At 37.4% G+C, this 19,857-nt stretch overlaps 1 protein-coding gene across 2 annotated transcripts; it reads left to right on the top strand.

The window, feature by feature from the left end:
• Window positions 1-332: 332 nt before the first annotated feature.
• Window positions 333-19,249, top strand: LOC135677363 (probable histone acetyltransferase HAC-like 1). Of its 2 annotated transcripts, none has more exons than XM_065189615.1 (17): window positions 333-745; window positions 1,328-1,715; window positions 4,526-4,634; window positions 4,885-5,200; window positions 5,298-5,792; window positions 5,995-7,775; window positions 9,981-10,277; window positions 10,383-10,658; window positions 12,594-12,722; window positions 12,863-13,063; window positions 13,250-13,392; window positions 13,483-13,795; window positions 14,018-14,157; window positions 15,486-15,564; window positions 15,745-16,134; window positions 18,478-18,695; window positions 18,800-19,249. In XM_065189615.1, the coding sequence occupies exons 2-17, from the start codon at window positions 1,546-1,548 to the stop codon at window positions 18,912-18,914; spliced, it is 5,172 nt and encodes a 1,723-aa protein (XP_065045687.1). In that variant the 5' UTR covers window positions 333-745; window positions 1,328-1,545; the 3' UTR covers window positions 18,915-19,249. The 2 variants fall into 2 exon arrangements, with proteins under 2 accessions (XP_065045687.1, XP_065045686.1); XM_065189614.1 differs by having other exon boundaries at window positions 334-745; window positions 5,292-5,792.
• Window positions 19,250-19,857: the final 608 nt, after the last annotated feature.

The following is a 19,857-nucleotide window of genomic DNA, read 5'->3' as shown; positions in this document are numbered from 1 at the left end:
GAAAACGTGAACGCCACAGAAATACTAATTACGTACTATCCAAATGCGCATCCGCTGGAAGCATTGGGTGATTTATACGGTCGCAGACCGCAGACCATAGGTGGGGTCCGGGGTTGCTCTGAGACTCGCATATAATCCTCCTTGCCTATCGCGTACTCGTTTTTTATACCCGTATTGTAATTGGAGTCTGCCAGGTCCAGAAATGGGACCCAGGTGGGATCCGTCGACACGTCGAATCACAAGGCAGGTGGCTCGGCGAGCGAAAATAAAGGGTGGGCAAGGTGACGTTTGCCCCTCATCGATTCGATCCACTCGGGGCTCGACGACTGTAGAAATTGCCTTCGTCCTCGATCGGGCTTTTAATCGGCGCTGCGCCACTACCAATTAAAAGGAAGAAAAAGAAATCCAAATCAGGGGACAATAAAGAATTAATTGGAGATTTCGTTTCGGAAGATCGAATCGCGGAGATCGGTCGAGAGGGAGCGTTAATTCATTGAAAGCCAAGCAAGGAATTGGTATCCGAAGAAAGGGCTTCGATTCGGCCGCCGCTGGATGCCTCCCCCCTTCCTTCCTGTCGTCGGATCTTCGGTTGGTAATTAGGGTTTTTTGGTCCAGGAACCCTCGGGGTTCCGCGTTTTCCCCTTCCGTCGCCACCGTAATTGGTCGGGCAGCAGATGCGACGGCGACGAGCGAACGTCGACCGGTGATCGCCGCCGCCGTGGGATCGCGTTCCCCTTCTGCATCGGTTAGTTGGGCTTGTTGCTTCTTTTAGGTTTGTCGATTGAGCGTGGTTTCGATCGATGCCGGACTGCTAGGGTTTCGTATGGGGCTGGTGACGCGATTTGTGTTGGTTTACCTCTCTTTAGCATCTTATTTCGATAGGGAAAAGAGGGGATTCTGATACGCCCGAACTGTTTTGTGATGTATCCCTGGCCGGAGTTCATGATTCTTATGCTTACTGCATGGGTTGGGCCTTCTCATAATGTCATGGCGGCTTAATTCTATCCAATTTAGGGCTCATTGATTTTTCGTTGGTATTTGTTCCAAGCGTCTAGGTTCATTTGCTGGTGTTGTTGATAGTTGTAGTGAAGTCGGAAGAAAATACGATCATGATCTTCATCTAAGCCACAGGTGTTTGATTGTGGTCAGCTTCCCGAGGAGTAAAGACACTATGAAAATAGGAACACCTTGCATATTTATAATTTATTCAACTTAATTTTTTGCTTTCTTTTCTGGGCACACGTTTCTGTTGCTAAATGACTTACTTTACGACATGTTTTCATTTCTTTTGGTTGGATGTTCCATGCTGAATTTGGTCATTGTGCAGATCACTTATCAGGAGCCGGATGGCGTGATCAAAAACGTCAGGAGTGACCTTTCTTATTCCCAGTTATTGGGAACATCGTGTCTTCAGTTGCAATCCTGTGTCCTTTCATACTGTATGACGGTTGTATAGTGATTGGTTTTCGAGTCTTGACAATTGGGCTCGTAACTGATAAAATCTTGGCAGAAGATATCTGTGTGATTGTACCAAAAGGAAGGAAGATGAATGCACATGCTCATTTGGCTGGGCAGATCACCAATCAGATGTCCAACCAAGTGTCTGGTCCACCTCAGCAGATTGGAAATTATATGGCACCCCAGATGCAGAGTCTCGGACCCCGACCTGTAGATTCTGAACTTCAGGATGCTCGCATTACCATGCAACACAAGATGTAAGCAGTCATTACTTGGCATTCTTTCAATCATCTCACTTTCTCTGAACCTTTTGTGGAGCATGTGTTCTCAATCTTTGTCATCCAGTCGCCTTGGTGGCTCAAGGTGGTACATACAGCCTATACTAGGCGGTCTCTTGGTGATGGATTTAGAATAAAGCACTCGTTTCTATTCAGCAGCTCGTTATAGTATGAGGTTATATATCTTAACCGACATCTTCACTTGGATGATATCACACAGGCCAGCTTTATCTTAGCTGGTGGGCTACCTTCACCTTAGTTCAAGGGTTGGGTCTTCAATCCCTTGTAGGTGCTATATTCCTTGCTACATGCAAACTGTAACGTCGTCCCTTGTGGGTTGAAGAGGGAAACAAGCCTTGACATTACAATTAGGTTCCTTTCTTGGAACCTCGGTGACTAGGGTTTGTGTTTGGATCATGGAAACTTCTTTTTTTTTTTCAAGAGTCCTCTCTGGATCCCGCATTGATGAGAGCCTTGCACAATGGGTTACCCTTGTGGCGCTTTGATTACTCTCCATGGTTTTGTGGGCTTTTGTTAGTCCTTCTACCTAAAGCTTTGAACTATGTGTCCGTAACAAAAAAAAAGAAGACATTTTCACATATTCAACTGAGTAGTTCTGTAGCATATCTTAAGGCATGCATGATATAAGTCATTATAATTGCCTTCAAATTTAAAGTATAATCAGTAGACCTAGCATGTATCTTCCTGCCAAGCAGAACGTGTTGCCTTGCTTCTTGATTGTCCATCATGTGTTTGGCCCAGCCCAGTTCACTACTTCCATGATATTACTTATTTGACAAGTGTTTTTTTTGTTTGTTTGAGATACCATGATGTAAGCTAATAAATTTGTCTTAAAAATTTAAATTAAACTTATAAACATAACATAGCATATCAGCTAGCATGTATCTTCCTTCTAAGTTCATCGTGTTGCTTGGTTTCTTGGTTTCCCATAGAGGTTGGTCCAGATCAGTGAAAGACTAATTGTGGTGTCATTTATTAGACTATTTTTTTCTGAAAATAATTTTCGTAATGTACCCTTTACTCTGTAATATAGAACTTAAGTGTCTGATGTTGATTTATTATTACCAGAAGAATTTGCAAAATTTTTTTAATTTATATGCCGCATGCCTGTTACAGGCATACATACAGAGTAAGGGATATTTCTATTGTCTATATGCTTACATATGTGGATTTATATGGTAGATCTTCTATGAGGTATGCAATATCTGTCTATAGATCAAAGCCAACATGGCAAAATGAAAAACTGCTACAACAATGCTATTGAAATGAACATCCGGTTGTTATAATGTATCTCCATTTTTGGCCTACTTTGATCCAGCACGTTATCTTGCCATTATATTGTCATCCAATCATATGAACCTGCTGGATGATTTGTGAGCAATATTTTGGGCATCTCAACCATAGAAATAGAATGAAATAGGAAAGGGAAAGTGTTACCTGTTAAACAAGTACAAAATGGTATTGTTTGGTATCTTACTTGTGTAATGAACATTAAACTGCAAGTTCGTTAGTTGTCAGAACCTTACATTTGTCATAATCTTAAAGCAGTAGCATATGGCTATGACATGAGCGAGTGTTGCCATCGTACTAGGTTGTCAGTTACAAAAATAACCTCTCTGCTTGTAGCAATTAGATTGTGTGCTGCATTCACTGGACCATTGCGTTGATAGAAGTCTCATCCACTGGGCCACCCTTTTTACATGGGCTATAACACTTTATAAGATCAATGTGGCTTCTTGTATAACACAACCTTGCATTGTCCATGTCAACTTTATAAATTACATTACATCCAAATGATACGAAATCCTTTCTTTATAAGTGGGCATCTGTTTTCTTGTCATATTCAATTGTGTCAACAGGAGTCATTGCTACATCTGACATAACACCAGTACTGGGTTCTCTTAAGAGTAAATACTCTCCGATTATATTGCCAGAAGCTAATCTTGATCTTTTCATCGAGCATTGTTTTTGAGTTTGTCTTTATTTCTTGTGGTACAATGTAATAATTGGCGATATTCCTCAAGGCTTAATTGTGGATGTTGTGCTCAATATCCTAGTAATTTTGCTACACTCACAAGTTGCAGAATATGGATGCAATTAATATGCTTCTACCCACAACTTCTATGTGTCCATTGCATGTGATAAATTAGTGTCTTTGCCACTTCTGCATGTAAATCCATTTTTTATGCCTTGTTAGTTAGTTCTAACTTTAGGCTTGCTACTCAATAATAAATGGAAAATATTAACTCTGAATTGGCATTCTAAACTTGCTTTACAAATTTGAGAAATTCACCACTTGGATAAAATGGAAATTATTCTTGTGGCTTGGTATATTTTATCTTAGTACACTTTTTCCCCAAAATATGTAATTTATTTGTGCATCATGCCATGTTGGGAGAGCTTGCAATCAACATGCAGTTGGCTCTTAAGTTTTGTTGGTCCTTAGTGTAGTGCTGATTTGAGGCAAAGTGACTGCATAGTAGATTATCATGAAACTTAGAAAACTAGTTCACTGTAAGATAATCTAGCATCATCGTAATTTGTATAGGCTATAAAGGACTTTATAAAATTTTCCTATAATTGAAAAGAGTCTGAATTACCATGAATATGACTGATTTTGACATTGAAAGCTTCATTTACTTTCTAGGATGAAACAATACAACATAAGTATCCAGTGTATTAGTATTGAAATTATGTAGCATTCTCCAAGTGTTCACATTTGTGCTTCTTGATTTGTTATGACAGTTATAAATGTTTGGATGTTGCAGCTACAATATTCTTCAAAGACGAAAACAAATGTTCCCTGATGAGTGGGTACGGAGGCTACCAGAGCTTGTTAAGCGTTTAGAGGAGCGTATATTCAAGGATGCTACAAGGGTAACTATCTCATTTACCGATGTTTTTTTGCACTTCTGTGGCAACTCTTTTATTGTTCAAATGCTTCATTAATCTGTTTGCTATTTTAGTCTGGAAAATTCTAGTTTAAGTGCTAGTGAGAAAGTTTCAATTCTAGATTGTTCTTTAGTTTAAAAGTCTCCTTCTTGAGGCAGCTTCACATAATAGGTTATTTTATTCCTGCACTAAAGTCTTCACTGGTTATTTAATGCACGAATGTGTTTATGATCAGGAAGAATATTTAAATTTAGCCTCGGAACCAGTTGAGCTTCGTTTATTCTCTATAATAAAGAATGTCCTCAACCACAATCGACCTTTATCACATCATATTACATCTTCTTCCACCGTAAGTACAATGATCCCGACTCCTGGTGTACCAAACAATGGCAGCGCTCATGCTATGATTCCGGTTCAGCCAGAGAATCCTACAATTGCCACCAGCAACACAGCTATTGCATCTCAAACTGCAGCAAACACAGGAAACTTACTTATAAATGCTAATGGCCCAACTGATGCGGGAAATAGTGCCTCCTTTAATGCTTCAGATGGTAAGTTCTGGGTATAGTTATTCTTGTTAATAACGTTTGCATATCTTCTGTTGCTGTTGATTGATTTGTACTTCTTGTACTTATGTTGTAGGAACAGTATCTAGTGGCTACCAGCAGCAATCTGCAACTTTTACTCTTGGTTCAGGTGGAAGTAATATAATGTCCTCAATGGCTTCAACCAACATATCAAGACAATTTGGTCAGATGATACCAACCCCTGGACTTAATAGTCAGCAGGCAATATCTGCAAACTCTGACTGTTCTAGTGGAGCTGGATTTTCTAGCAATGAGCCTTCTGTGGCTCCACAGTCAGTCCATCAAAAGAAATATGTTTCCAGTCAAAACAGTCATATATCACATAATCTTGGTGCTCAAATTGGTGGTGGAATGAGATCCAATGTCTTGCACAAGGGTTCCTCTTATGGATTCTCAAATGGGCTTGCAAATGGTGCATTGGGATTAATTGGGGACAACATGCAACTAAGTGGGCCTACAGCATCAGATGGTTTCCTAAGTCCTGCTCCTTATGCTAGTTCTTCAAAGCCTCTGCTGCAGAACTTTGATCAGCAACATCATCAATCGAGGATACCAAGTAATTTCTCCCTTAATCATTAGCAACTCAATTTATACATGTTTACTTCTCTAGCTAGCTGCTGATGTAGTTAGTTTCCATCAGATGCCTTTTAAATAAAATATCTTTGTTTGTAGCTATATGTTAATTAACCTTTCTACTATTAATCTGTGAATTTGATAGTTATAACAAACTTAGAGGTGTAGCTTTTTTTTCTCTACAGCATCATTATCACAGCAAATATTACCTAACGTTGATGGTAATACAGCAAAGGCAAATGATGTAAAACACTCTGAGACCTTTCATGGACCTGATTTATCTGGTTTATCTGCTATGAGTAACATGAGTTCTGTAAATTTGCATCCCAAGGCAAGAACAAACTCAGGGTTTCTAAACCATCATGCAAGTTTACAATCAATGAGACTTCCGCTGAATGTGAGACCCCAAATGACTGATCAATCAGAGAATATAAGTTACCACTCATCACAGTCAGCCAGGGAACATCTACTGCAATCACAACAGCATGTTCAGCAATCTTCGCAACAGCCTAATCAAGCTTATGCACCATTTCCTCAGAACCAGCATCAGCTACTGCAGAGACATCAGCAAAGTATGCAGCATCAACAACTTATAGTAAATACTGATTCTTTGAGGAAGTCCTTGGTAACTTCTCATTTTGGTGAGCAGCTAATGCCTGGTTATGCGGATGTAACCTGTTCTGACACTTTGATTCAGTCAGCAGCTCAACAGGTCCGACCTCCAGAAGTACAGGCTCAATACCACCAGAATTCTTCTTCCGGAGATCATTCTAAAAGTGCTCAATTGCTTGGTCATTTGCCCAGCTCTCAAGATTTTCATGTCCCAGTTTCAGAGGGTTTACAGCAGTTGCATCCACACCTGCAATCTGATGGATTTTCAAACAAGTTTGGTCGATTATCTAGCGGATCGCAAGCAGAAGAACTCCTTCAGTTTGAGTGGCATCCACAGCCACTACAAGCACAGATGCTAGACAAACCACCAGGCCAACAACCACAGGAGGAGTTTCATCAAAGAATAGCAGGACAAAATGAAGCTCAGCTGTTGCACCTCTCTGCTAGAGAATTGGATGCTGAACATGGAGACTCTATAAAACAACAAAACTATTTGAAGCAAATAAGGTGGTTACTATTTCTGCATCATGCTCGCAGGTGTCCGGCACCAAAAGGACTATGTACAGAAACTAATTGCATAAAAGTTCAGGAGTTGATTTGCCATATGGATATCTGTAAGAGTGAGTTGTGTAAGTTTCCACGCTGTTCCCAGTCTAGGAAACTTGTCAAGCATATCCGTACTTGCCAAGCAGCCGATTGTCCTGTCTGCACTCCAGTACATGATCATATAGCAGCAAACTATAAGGCCCATGCTCGTGCTTTATCTAATACTAGTGTGGTATTTGAAATTAAAGCTAATTCTGATGGAATGAAAAAAGACACAGTGCCTACTGAAAATTCCGAGGACTGGCAGTCTGCATCAAAGCGCATGAAGGTTCAACATGCATCTCCTTTTTTCCCTAAAAGTGAAACTTCACTAGTCTGTGCTCCTTCTGGGAACCAACCTTATGATTTCCAAGAGGTGCAGTCCTTGGAGTGCAAACAAACCGGTCTGAAAATGTCTGCTAATTCTGGGGTCATTGTAAAGATGGATGGAACTTCTGGCTCTGGACAAGAAAAGATACCAGTCTTTGGCAGTGACATTGATGGGAATATGAGTTTGCCAAGCTGTGAAAAAGATCCTGATGTTTCTAACACTGTTGACTCTCATGTCAAACAAGAAAATATGGTGGTTGATGAAGTTCTGGATCAGGCTACTGCTGGAATCAAGCAGGATCCAGATAACCCTCCAACAGATCAAATAACTGCAAGTAAATCAGGGAAACCAAAAATAAAAGGTGTTTCATTGACTGAACTGTTCACCCCAGAACAAATTAAGGAGCATATAATTGGTTTGAGGCGATGGGTTGGTCAGGTTAGGTTTCTTGCATTACTTGTCCAAAATTTAACTGATAATTTTCTTAAGCTCAAATATTCACGAGGCATATTATTTCATGCCCCCTTTGATTGTTCTTCAATGGCCATCTGTTGTATAACAACAAATTTGTTTATTTTTTAGTTTTTTGATTGATGATTGTTTTAGATAACTATAATAGTCTTCACCAAATTGTTTCTATCCTTTTTTCGATTAAGAAGATTATGTCTTATTGATGCATAAGCCTTATATTGTTGGCTATTCAATACTTTACAGAGCTGCTGAAATGTTTGTTTTGCTACTGTAATGCCTTTGACTTCTAACCTTTTGTTTTTCATGTTTCCTGAGCTAACAGATCTTCAATGTATGTGATATTGTTTACCTCAAACAATCATTTTAATTGTGACATCAAAAGCTGAAGATGTTGAGCTTACATCTCAGTGTGTATTTGTTTTACATGGGAGTAATTGGATGTTTGATATGATTCATATGTTTGCTAGTCAACTATGACATGTGCTTACTTATTGGACTGTAAATGCATCTGTACAAACTTTGTGAATCTTTTATAACAACTTCTGCAAACATCATCAGACTATTGATTGCCAAGGTTTCTTTAAGATTTCACTTGACGTATATTATAGATGTTGGATTTGTTTTTAAAAGGTTAACACTCAGTGCTGGAACCGTTGAAAAATAAGATATAAACAAATACTTTTAACGTTTGGGGTACTTATATTTGTTCCACCATTCTATTTTCTGGGCAAAATTTACAAGCATCTGTTGCACTAGCTTATTCCAACGGACCAGCATGCACATAAATGGATGCTGTTTTTGAAGCAATCATTGCTATTTTCTGGAATAAAAGTGTGCTGATACCCTTTTGCCACAGTATAATTCCAACCAACACTGGCCGATAGGCGGGGGCCTGCCTTTGGCACCACCAGTACGATTCCAGTGTCATGGGTTCCAACTTGTTTTCTTGGCTAAGTTGTGCCAGTCAGCAAAACCATTCTTGGAGTGACGTGCTATAAAAATGCTATACCAAACATTCTAACTAAAGAATTATAAATAATATCCATATAGGCTTAAGATATTTGTGCCAACCTACAAGACATGGGACTTTTTTTTCTCTCTCTTTAGTTGTCTCTTTGAAAATGTGAGTTGATGAACTTAGCCAGTGTAGACAAGTCAATAGACTGTTCTACTAGCAGAACCAATCAATTTTTCAAGTCTGTAAATGAAATCAAGAGACACTCTGGCTACTGCATGCTTGTGCATAAATTATACACTCACTTTGTAGTGTTTTTGTTCGACCAGGTTGTATTATATTCATGATAAATTTATCATGTGACTTGTATAGCTTGGAGTTCGTAGTAGCACTAATTATCTATGTTTTCTCACTGACAACAAATACTGATCCAAGATTCTTGATATAGTTGGACAGTAGTATTTTTTATATGTTATATTTTATGATGTATTTTTATACTTGTTGCAAAATTTTCTCACCTTGTACTACATAGTTCCTTGATTTTTAACAATCTGTTTAATCGAGGAGTTTCTTTTCTCATTAATATATTCGAATTTATGCAAATTAAGAAAGTAAAAAAAAGGAGAAAACATAATGTAGAGTTGCAGTTACTGTTCAATCAAAATAAAGTTTTTCAAAAATCGCCAGGAAACTTGTATTGGAAAACTATGGTGGAGTTTGTTCTGTGTTATGGCTTATCCATTCTGTTGAGCATTTGAACTCGCCAATATTCAAAGTTATCATTCCACTGACTTGACAGCATTATACATATGCTACATGGCATCTGTGGTGGATGCTTCATTTCTTTGGGTAAGGCATATAAGGCTGAACTGGTCTCACTTAAATGATGATGGATTCATCGGAACGGAGTTGTAATTAGTATGTAAATAATGCACTTGAAACAAGGAATTTAACAATATCTATCTTCTACTTTTCATCATTTGTCAGATGCTGCTTGGTCCGACTTCCTTTCCCCACCCATCTTTCTTCTCTTTTCTTTATTTGTGGACAGTATTATGGATGTTATTGTTTACATGTATATGAAGGTATTTTGGTCAATGCATGTTGAAGTTGCAAATTGATTAACTTCCATCACAAACTCTTTGTGACCATGCTAGGAACTGCTAGTATTATTTTAATCAGACATGAGTAAATATTATCAGTTTCTTGTTTGGCAGAGTAAGGCTAAAGCTGAGAAGAATCAAGCAATGGAGCGCTCAATGACTGAGAACTCGTGTCAGCTTTGTGCAGTGGAAAAGCTCACTTTTGAACCCCCTCCAATATATTGTTCTCCTTGTGGTGCTCGAATAAAGCGAAATGCATTTTATTATACAATTGGAAGTGGTGAAACTCGTCACTACTTCTGTATCCCATGCTATAATGAGGCTCGTGGTGAGACTATAGAAGCTGAAGGATCTACATTCTTGAAGACAAAGCTTGAAAAGAAGAGAAATGATGAGGAAACTGAAGAATGGGTAAATCTCTGCTTTGTATTTTCATTTTTTTTTTCCTTTTTTTTCCTTTGAGATTTAGATTCTGATCTGTGTGAAAGCTCAAACATACTCTATGTTTCATTATAGTGGGTGCAATGTGATAAATGTGAAGCTTGGCAACATCAAATATGTGCTCTATTCAATGGTCGAAGAAATGATGGAGAAGCTGAATACACTTGCCCTAATTGCTATGTAGAGGAGATAGAAAGTGGTGAACGCAAGCCCTTATCTCAGAGTGCTGTTCTTGGTGCAAAAGATTTGCCAAGAACCATACTCAGTGATCACATAGAACAACGGCTTTTCAGACGGTTGAAGCAGGAGAAGCAAGAGAGAGCCAAGCATCTGGGGAAAAATTTTGATGATGTGAGTAGAACATTGGTTTTGCATTTCCTTCTTGCATAATATAGTTTGATCTAAACTTAGAAGGGACATGAAAGATATTCTGATAGCTAGAACTGAAAATTTCATTTCCTTGTATGTTAATGATGATTCATAAATGGTGTTGAAAAACCTCCATTTGTTTTTGGACAAATTCTATGAAATTGTCAACAGATGACTTTGAATGCCAGTTGAGCTACATCTGGCCATTGTCTCAGTTCCTTTTCTCTTTGCTTTTTGATGTATTGCATCTCTTCTTATTCAAATCTTTGTGTTATTTTTTATTATATCTCAGATGCAATTGGTTGATATAGGCATATATAGTTACCGTTCTTTTTTCCAGATAGACATAGCTGCTGATTACTTTGATTAAACCTTAAGATCTTCTGGACCAATCATTCTGCATTTCACATATCATCTTTTTTGTGCCCTGCAATAGGTTGTACTATTGTTTAGAACTTATAGTAAGACATCATGTTCTATTTTAGATTAGTCTGATGCCTGATAATATTAGCATGATCTTCCCTCTTTTACAAATTCCTACCATTTATTCATCAGACGTCTCACTATTCTTTATCAGTCTATTAAAATTTGACCCCAATTGGAATTCTAAAATTCCTGCTATAGATAATGTGAAAAAGATTTAAGAGTGACTTGGCCTCCTTTAACCCTTTACTAGTCGACTTGAGTAGACATAATTAGAGTAGAATTAGGGCGCTAAATAAGTTGATCTGCAATGTCCACTGTCTTGTGCAGTGGTTGTCAAGACTAGTATTCAACTCCAGGTCAGACAAGGATATCTTGTCTAGTCTTATTTAGAATTCAATGAGATATATAAATATACTGTTGAAAACTTACCATATCTAAACTAACATTAACCGAGTATTATTTAAATAAAAAGACAATACTAAGACATTAGAAACACTTAAGAAAAAAGAAAGAATGCTTCAAAAATAATTATAGGACCTAACTACTCTGTATGGAAATAAGACCTAATCTAGACCTATACTGCACATATCCAAGTCCTATGATTACTGTGCACAAGACTCCAATGCAACCTGCAAAAAAGTGATGCCTTGTCAATATCATGAATCATCCAACTTCCAATATAACTTCCTTGCCATGGACCATCACTCATCCAGTATTTATCTGGCATTGCAACCATTATCTATATTGTATGTAGCTTAATCAAGGCATTCTGACTGGTCTTACTTAGATCTTGTGTACCTAAATCTGAAAATGTTGAGATATTTCTGCCTGGCTGATTTTTGCTGAAATCGTCTGGTCCATGAACATTGGTCGGACCAGTCAATACCCGTCGTACCATACTGTTTCAGCCGAAATCACAGTCTTTGCTTTCTTGTTCACATGTCAATCTATTACAAGAAGAGTTACCGTCATTTTTTCTGAGTTGATTGTCTATTTTGTGCCACATATATGCGTTGGTTTTCTTTTTTTGAGTTCTATTTCATTTTTTATATAGACATAGAACTCAGTTTTATTATCCTGGTATAATGGAACATATTCAGGTGCCGAATTTGATTTACTTTTTAGCTGCTTCATGCAAACATATATCTATTTATTTATGTAGGGTCAGTTTGTGACAATGAGAATTATGCATATTTTAATTATTGTTTGTTGTCCTTTATGAATGTATTTATTTAGGTGTGATCTTATCAACCATTGTTTTTATGGAGTTTTGCCTAGGTGATTTATTATTATGCTAAGATCTTTGATTATAGTTAGTATTGCAGAACTGAGTTTTTAGCTTCTTTCCGAATATTTAATGCATCTTCTCATTTATGTGACAAAAAGTTGTTTTGTCCCTTTTATTTGTTCCAATACTTTTATTTATATTTTTTAATTAAAGATGGTAAATTTCTTTATACTTTAAGTTCATACTTCTTTTCCATACTTTAGGTGCCTGGGGCTGAAGGGCTTGTAATTAGAGTTGTATCATCTGTTGACAAAAAGTTGGAAGTAAAGCAGCGATTTCTAGAGATATTTCATGAGGAAAATTACCCTAAAGAGTTTCCTTATAAGTCCAAGGTACAAAAACTGCATTCTCAATAAACTGCTGAAATATGTGCTTCTTATTGTTTTATGCTGAAGGAATTTACTAAACTTCCAAAGAAATAGTTCATCTCCATATTGAAATCTGCAAGCTCTAAATTTGTGTTTTTTTCCAGGCCATATTATTGTTTCAAAAGATAGAAGGTGTAGAAGTATGCCTATTTGGGATGTATGTTCAGGAATTTGGTTCAGAATGCTCTTTTCCTAACCAGCGGCGCGTCTATCTTTCATATTTAGACTCTGTCAAGTACTTCAGGCCTGAGATCAAAACAGTGACTGGGGAAGCTTTACGTACTTTTGTTTATCATGAAATTCTGGTACTTTGACTTCAGTGGCCTTTTTTTTTTTTCATGTTATAAATATAATTGAAAAAAAGTTCCATCATATATTAATGATCACATGTTTGTTTTCTCTAAAAGCAATGATGACTGTGTACTTTAGTCTTTTTTTTATTTCAATTTATTTTTTAGCAATAACATGTTTCCATTTATATGTGGCTCCAGATCGGATATCTTGAATACTGCAAGATACGGGGGTTCACAAGCTGTTACATCTGGGCATGTCCTCCTTTAAAGGGTGAGGACTACATATTGTATTGCCATCCTGAGATTCAGAAAACTCCAAAATCTGACAAACTCAGGGAGTGGTAAGCTTAAAGGTGTTCAAATCATTTCTTTTCTTTCAGATTTCATTATTTGCTATGCACTGCATTATTTGTTTTTTTTTCTTTTATCAGGTACTTGACTATGCTTCGAAAAGCTTCTAAGGAGAATATTGTTGTCGACCTGACTAACCTGTATGATCATTTTTTTGTGACAATGGGGGAGTGCAAGGCTAAAATAACTGCAGCTCGTTTGCCATACTTCGATGGAGATTATTGGCCTGGTGCAGCTGAGGATCTGATCAACCAACTTCGCCAAGAAGAAGATGGTCGCAAACAAATGAAAAAGGGAAAAACCAAAAAGACTATTACGAAAAGGGCTCTGAAAGCTGCTGGTCATTCTGATCTTTCTGGAAATGCCTCTAAGGATGCTTTATTGATGCAAAAAGTAATTTTCTTTTACTTGGTTATTCTATTATTTGGTAACTGAATTTTCAAGTATCAAGTATCATCTTACAATAATCTTATAAAACCTTGGTTGTGGTTTTTTGTTGGTGGTCTCAAAACGATCATGAGTTTTATTTCTTGTATGCTTAATTATTCCAGAACTTTTACATTTGTACTGAACACCACTTTCCTGGCTATCTTAACATTTTGTTTTCTTACACAGCTTGGTGAAACCATATGCCCCATGAAAGAAGACTTCATAATGGTCCATTTGCAGCATGCTTGCACACATTGTTGCATGCTACTGGTACGTGGGACACGATGGGCTTGTAGTCAATGTAAAAACTTTCAACTTTGTGACAAGTAAGTATCAATCTACAAGGCAGCATTTTTTTATTCTGATGAACTAATATATTATGAAAATCAAAGAAAAAAGTGCAAAATTAAGTGCCCTTTGTAAAGAGGTGGCAAAAATCCAGGAAGTATAGGTGCTATAAGTGAGATTTATATATAGTCTATATGTCTAAGATGAATTGGATGTTGTTTCTCAATGCTAGAATTGCTGTTTTTTATCTTTGTTAATGTGCTTGTCCTCAATACATGGGTTATTTATTATTTCTAGAAGCGCAGGAGATAGTTTGTGAAGAATGTTATTTTCCTTTCTGTTCCTCCATGTCTTGTCTCTTCTCTCATTGTTTACTTCTTAAATTGCTAGAGAAAAGAAAACTATTAGTCAAATGGAAAATTTAACAAATCAATGTGCTTTTAAACAATTACTTGAGTTTGAAAGCTATACCACTACTTCATAAATGATCTGCTTCTATACTCATAATCATAAGCATCTACCCTTTTTTACTATTGAGTTGATTGCTCACATATCATGACTCATCATTCCTGCAAAAAGAGGTTCGGCCTTGCCTCATTTATCCTTGTTTAACTAATCACTTATGCAAGGCCAGAAGTTTGGAAAATACAGAACTGCAATCAAATAATTCTATGGAACAATGTTGTGCAGATTGTGCTCCTATGATATGGTAGAGGCTAGAAAGTCCTTGTTTATGAATTTTGGATGACATTGCTATTCCTTAAAATAATACTCTGTCATTGTCCTTCTAAAATTATTATACTTAATTTGGTCCTCTTTTTAAACTACCAGCCTTAAAAGTGCCTCTCTCGTTTCTTGTTTTTAATGCCATTCTATATGATCCTTCTAATAGAGTTGACAAGCCTTCAATTTTCAATCGAATGATTCCAGACTTCTAGTGACTCTAAAATTGACCAAATTTGTTACTTCTAAATAGGAGGCAACCACATGCTTGATGCTTGCACACTAATATGGTGTCTGGAAGTTCAATTCTGTTTTCCTTTTTAGTTCTTTTACCCCCTCCTAGTCATGCCTTTCAAAGTTAACCTACTTGAGTGAATGATTTTTCTCTTATCAGTATGGTCCATAGAGTGGTTTTGGACCGTAATGTGGGTATCTTACCGGTACAATATAACACAAAATATTACTAGATTGAAGTGATTCATACATTAATCATGAACTATTGTGTGGTTAAAAGTCTAGTTGAGAGTGGTAAAGAGTTGCTCTAAGTGACTTTCTTGTGTGCAACCATGTGTGGTTATATTAATTATTAAAGGAGCTGAATATATTGGAGTTCTCAATTTGATTGGTTTATATCTGATTGTAGGTGTCATGAAGCAGAACAAAGAGTTGATGAAAGAGAGAGACATCCTACTAACAGTAGGGAAAAGCATATGCTTTATCCAGTGAGTTCTTGTGTCAGAAGTCTTACTCTTAACTGTTTTCAATTTTAAAATTTTCTGTGTTCACGCGTGCATTTCTTATAAAGCAACATGTGTATGTTTGTGGATAAGTTGGATGGCTGTGTACATATGTTTTGCTTATTTTACGAGAACTTTGACCACTAACATATGTATGCCCTGTAGGTTGAAATTAATGATGTCACTCAGGATACAAAGGACAAAGATGATATCCTAGAAAGTGAGTTTTTTGACACTAGGCAGGCATTTTTGAGTCTTTGTCAAGGAAACCATTATCAATATGATACTCTAAGGCGTGCTAAGCATTCATCGATGATGATCTTATATCACCTCCATAATCCTACTGCGCCGGCTTTTGTAACCACATGCATTGTCTGCCACCATGATATCGAAGCTGGTCTGGGCTGGCGTTGTGAAAGTTGTCCGGATTTTGATGTATGCAATGCTTGTTATCAGAAAGGTGGTATTGATCATGCTCATAAGTTGACTAATCATCCATCAATGGCTGATCGTGATGCCCAGAATAAAGAAGCTCGGGCAAAACGAGTTTTACAGGTAAGTTTTATTGATTAAAATTTTCAAATGTATTTTAGATAACATCAAGTTCTTAGGAATATTATTTTTTTCATATTAGTTCTTAGTTACTGTTACACCGTTGTTTCCCTATTTTGAGATTGATCATAACCTTTTAGAGGCATTATATTATTGTGTTGCTTTAGTAAGAACTTCTACAATTTGTTTTAGTTTTGCTTATTGTAATGACATTGTTAAAAGATTCAGGAGTATTTTATATCTGATAATTTTGATATCTGCATGACTGTCTGTTAAAGAGGATTTGCAGCAGCTTCATTGCATCATTTTTTATATACTTTTGATGGCATGCTTAACTTGTACTACTACAAAATTATAGGATGCATCTTCTTTTTTATCGTCCATAAGAAATGATAAAATTCTATCCTCAGAATCAATTATTGATCAACATTACACTTTGTCCTAAATTTTGCAGATCATTATCCTAACCTACAAATCAAGACCAATTTACCTGATGTAGCTTGCTTTTGATAATTATGCATGTTGTTTACAAATGCCAAGTTTGCATTCCTCATGAAAAGATGTTGATGAAAAAATTATTTCATTGTGTATACTAGATCTAAATATGACTAAAACATAATAAGCATTCTTGTACCGTGGTCTTATGCAATTGAAGTTAACATTTTCTTCAATGTGGAAAAGCATTGGTATAAGCATTCGACATTTTCTTCAATGTGGAAAAGCATTAATGAGTTGATTTGCAGTTGTTAGAAAATAACTGTGGACACTAGATTGTTAGATAAATTGATAAAGCCAATGGAGGCATGGATCTTTTTATAAAGATTATCTTTTTTTAGTTGCTGAATTTTCTATATCTTTGAGATGATCAAACAAAGAGGAGTTATAAATTGTCATGACTCGACCTGATGGGTTAACTGACATGTTAACTTTGTTGAGTCTGAATCATTAGTTCATAATACTTAAGTTGAAGTTAACTATAATACACTCAACCTTGATAAGTCAATCTTAGTATTTGTCCACTCTCTATGTGGTCCTAAATTGTGATGCTATAATCTCCCTTGCTTAAGGCTTGATGTCCTCGTCAACATAGCCCAGAATTATACCCTAGCACGGTGCATATGAAGCATGGCCCTGTGGTGGTTCTAGTCCATGATGCGCTCTTTGACCTTTCCATGGGTAATCCTTTCCTACTCGAGCCTCTAATCATGCCCTAATACGGTTAGATAAATGACATGTTAAGCATATCTGGCCTATTAACTTTGTTGAGCTTGAACCATCGGCCCAAAATACATAAGCCAAAGTTAATAGTAGTACATCCATCAACCTGTTATACATCTATCTGAGTCTTGACCTACTTTCGCTGTGAGACTAAATTAGTGTTGGAATCTTCCCCATTTAAGGGCTTGATATTTTCATCAAAATCCAACTTAACCCAAAATCAAATAATAACATGATGCATGTGAGGCATTGTTCAGTGATAGCTTCATGCAATAACGTGCACTCATGATCTCATCTACAGGGAGTCCTTTTCTACTCGAGTCTCTCGTTATGTTCTAGTACTAAGTTGGCTCTAAGACCAATTATCACGATCGACCTGATGATGTAATTGCCTTGTTAATTTTATTGAGTCTGAACCACTAATCCAAAATTCTTAAGCTGAACAAAAAATTTATTGACTCTTTCTATCATCATGATACCCCTTTCGTCTAGCATATATATATTGTCATGTGTTTACTAAATCCTGCATGGTCAACATTTCTGCTTGCTAGTTTTAGTTCTGCAATATGCATATGCAAAATTGATGCCCACATATTTTGCACATTTTTTAGTGGCATCATCTTGTGCATGTGTGCATGCAAATAAGCTTGCCGAGGAAAACATGTATTGTATTTTCTCATACTTATTGCTTATGTTATCCAGATCCACATATCTGTTTCCATTTACAGGATCTGACTTTCCCTAGACTGTAAACATAAATAGATTGTGTTGGCCAAGGTTTGTTCCTTGCAATTGAAGGCCCAATTACTATTACCTTAGAGAAACTCTTTCTAAAATTAGTAGCCTGTCACTTTTTTATTTAGCTTGCTCAATGACCTTGGTTGATTTATTATTTTGGTCTACATCATGCTTCTACTGATATTGATTGGCAATTGCTTGTGCATCATGTAATGAAAACATCACTTAAAAAGCAATGGATGTATGACTTGCAGTGCTTAACATCAACTGTTGTGGCACTACGAAGTTATAAGACTGCTCTTAAACTGTAATTGAAGTTCTCTGTTGTTTGGTTTGAGTTCAAAGAGTTCTGCACTGTTATGTGCTCACTTGTCTTCTTCTGTACCGCAGCTTAGAAAAATGCTAGATCTTTTGGTCCATGCATCGCAGTGTCGGTCTCCTCAATGCCAATATCCAAACTGCCGTAAAGTCAAAGGTCTTTTCCGCCATGGAATACAGTGCAGGACGCGTGCTTCGGGAGGTTGTGTTCTATGTAAGAAGATGTGGTATCTGCTTCAAATACATTCCCGCGCTTGCAAAGAATCAGAATGCAGTGTACCACGGTGCAGGTACCTTTGATGACTCGATATGTTCTATTCTGCTCGATCACTTGGGTGATGTTGTTTGCCGTTGGTACCATGGAAAAATTGACCTCGTCTTTTCAATTCTCCAGGGATCTGAAGGAACACTTGAGAAGATTGCAGCAGCAATCTGATTCCCGGCGGAGGGCTGCCGTAATGGAGATGATGAGACAGCGAGCTGCTGAGGTTGCCGCCAATTCTGGATAGCAAACTGTACAGTAAAGGTTTTTGTTAGCCAGGGATCAACAGGAATGTAGCTGCCAGTCGACGAAGATCCGCCGTCTGAATGTGCCAGCCAGCGATGGTTTCACAGATCTGAATACGACTGACGGACCGATGTGCATGGCATGGCATATGATCAAAATCTATAGGAGTGGGAAAGCGGACTGGCTACAGAAAGTTTGTTTGCTGCGCTAACCAAATCAGCTTAAGGTAATTCTTTGATTTAACAAGCAGCAGTGCTCCACCATACATGGAGGTACGGATGGATGGTGGTTGTATTATAGATGTTCTAATTAATCGATTTCTGAGCTTTAAAATCAGTGTTTTACTTATTTCTCCTGTTTATGTGTCCGGTTGGAGGTGTCCTTTTTCCCTTGGCCCTTTGGCCCTTTGGCCCTTTGCCCTTGTTGTAGGTAGGTAGGTAGGCCTCTGCCCATATTTTGTAGAATGTATATTTGTTGCTACTTTGACCCCCCAAAACACAAAAAAAAAAAAAAAATTGTCCCTAAAAATATTCATGTCACATTGCTTAACCCCATCCACGCATTACAATCCTGCATTGATTGATTGGTGAGTCATGGTTTGATGGCGTGAATTCACTCGTAGATTTTAGAGATATGGCTTTTTTTTCCCCGGGGGGGGAGGGGGGGGGTTGTCTATCTCGAAATGCTGATCGTGTACGTCTTATTGGATGGTGCTTCGTTTGGGCCCTCCAATGGACAAAATCAAAATCGTAGGACGTCCATCTCGCATCATCCGATGATGACTTTTTATCAGAACAAAATTGAAGTCGTCTAAGAACATTTCCAAACGATAAAACTATGCTCATTGAAAGAGTGGTGGACACAACATTTCCTTCCTCGTAGCTCCTACAGCTTGCCCGGTGTGGACCTTATCAGGTCCCAAGCTATATACGACAATGTCCCGT

The sequence above is a fragment of the Musa acuminata genome, chromosome BXJ1-6, assembly GCF_036884655.1.
Source record: "Musa acuminata AAA Group cultivar baxijiao chromosome BXJ1-6, Cavendish_Baxijiao_AAA, whole genome shotgun sequence".
NCBI lineage: Eukaryota > Viridiplantae > Streptophyta > Magnoliopsida > Zingiberales > Musaceae > Musa > Musa acuminata.
This window is presented reverse-complemented; position numbering and strand designations above follow the sequence as displayed.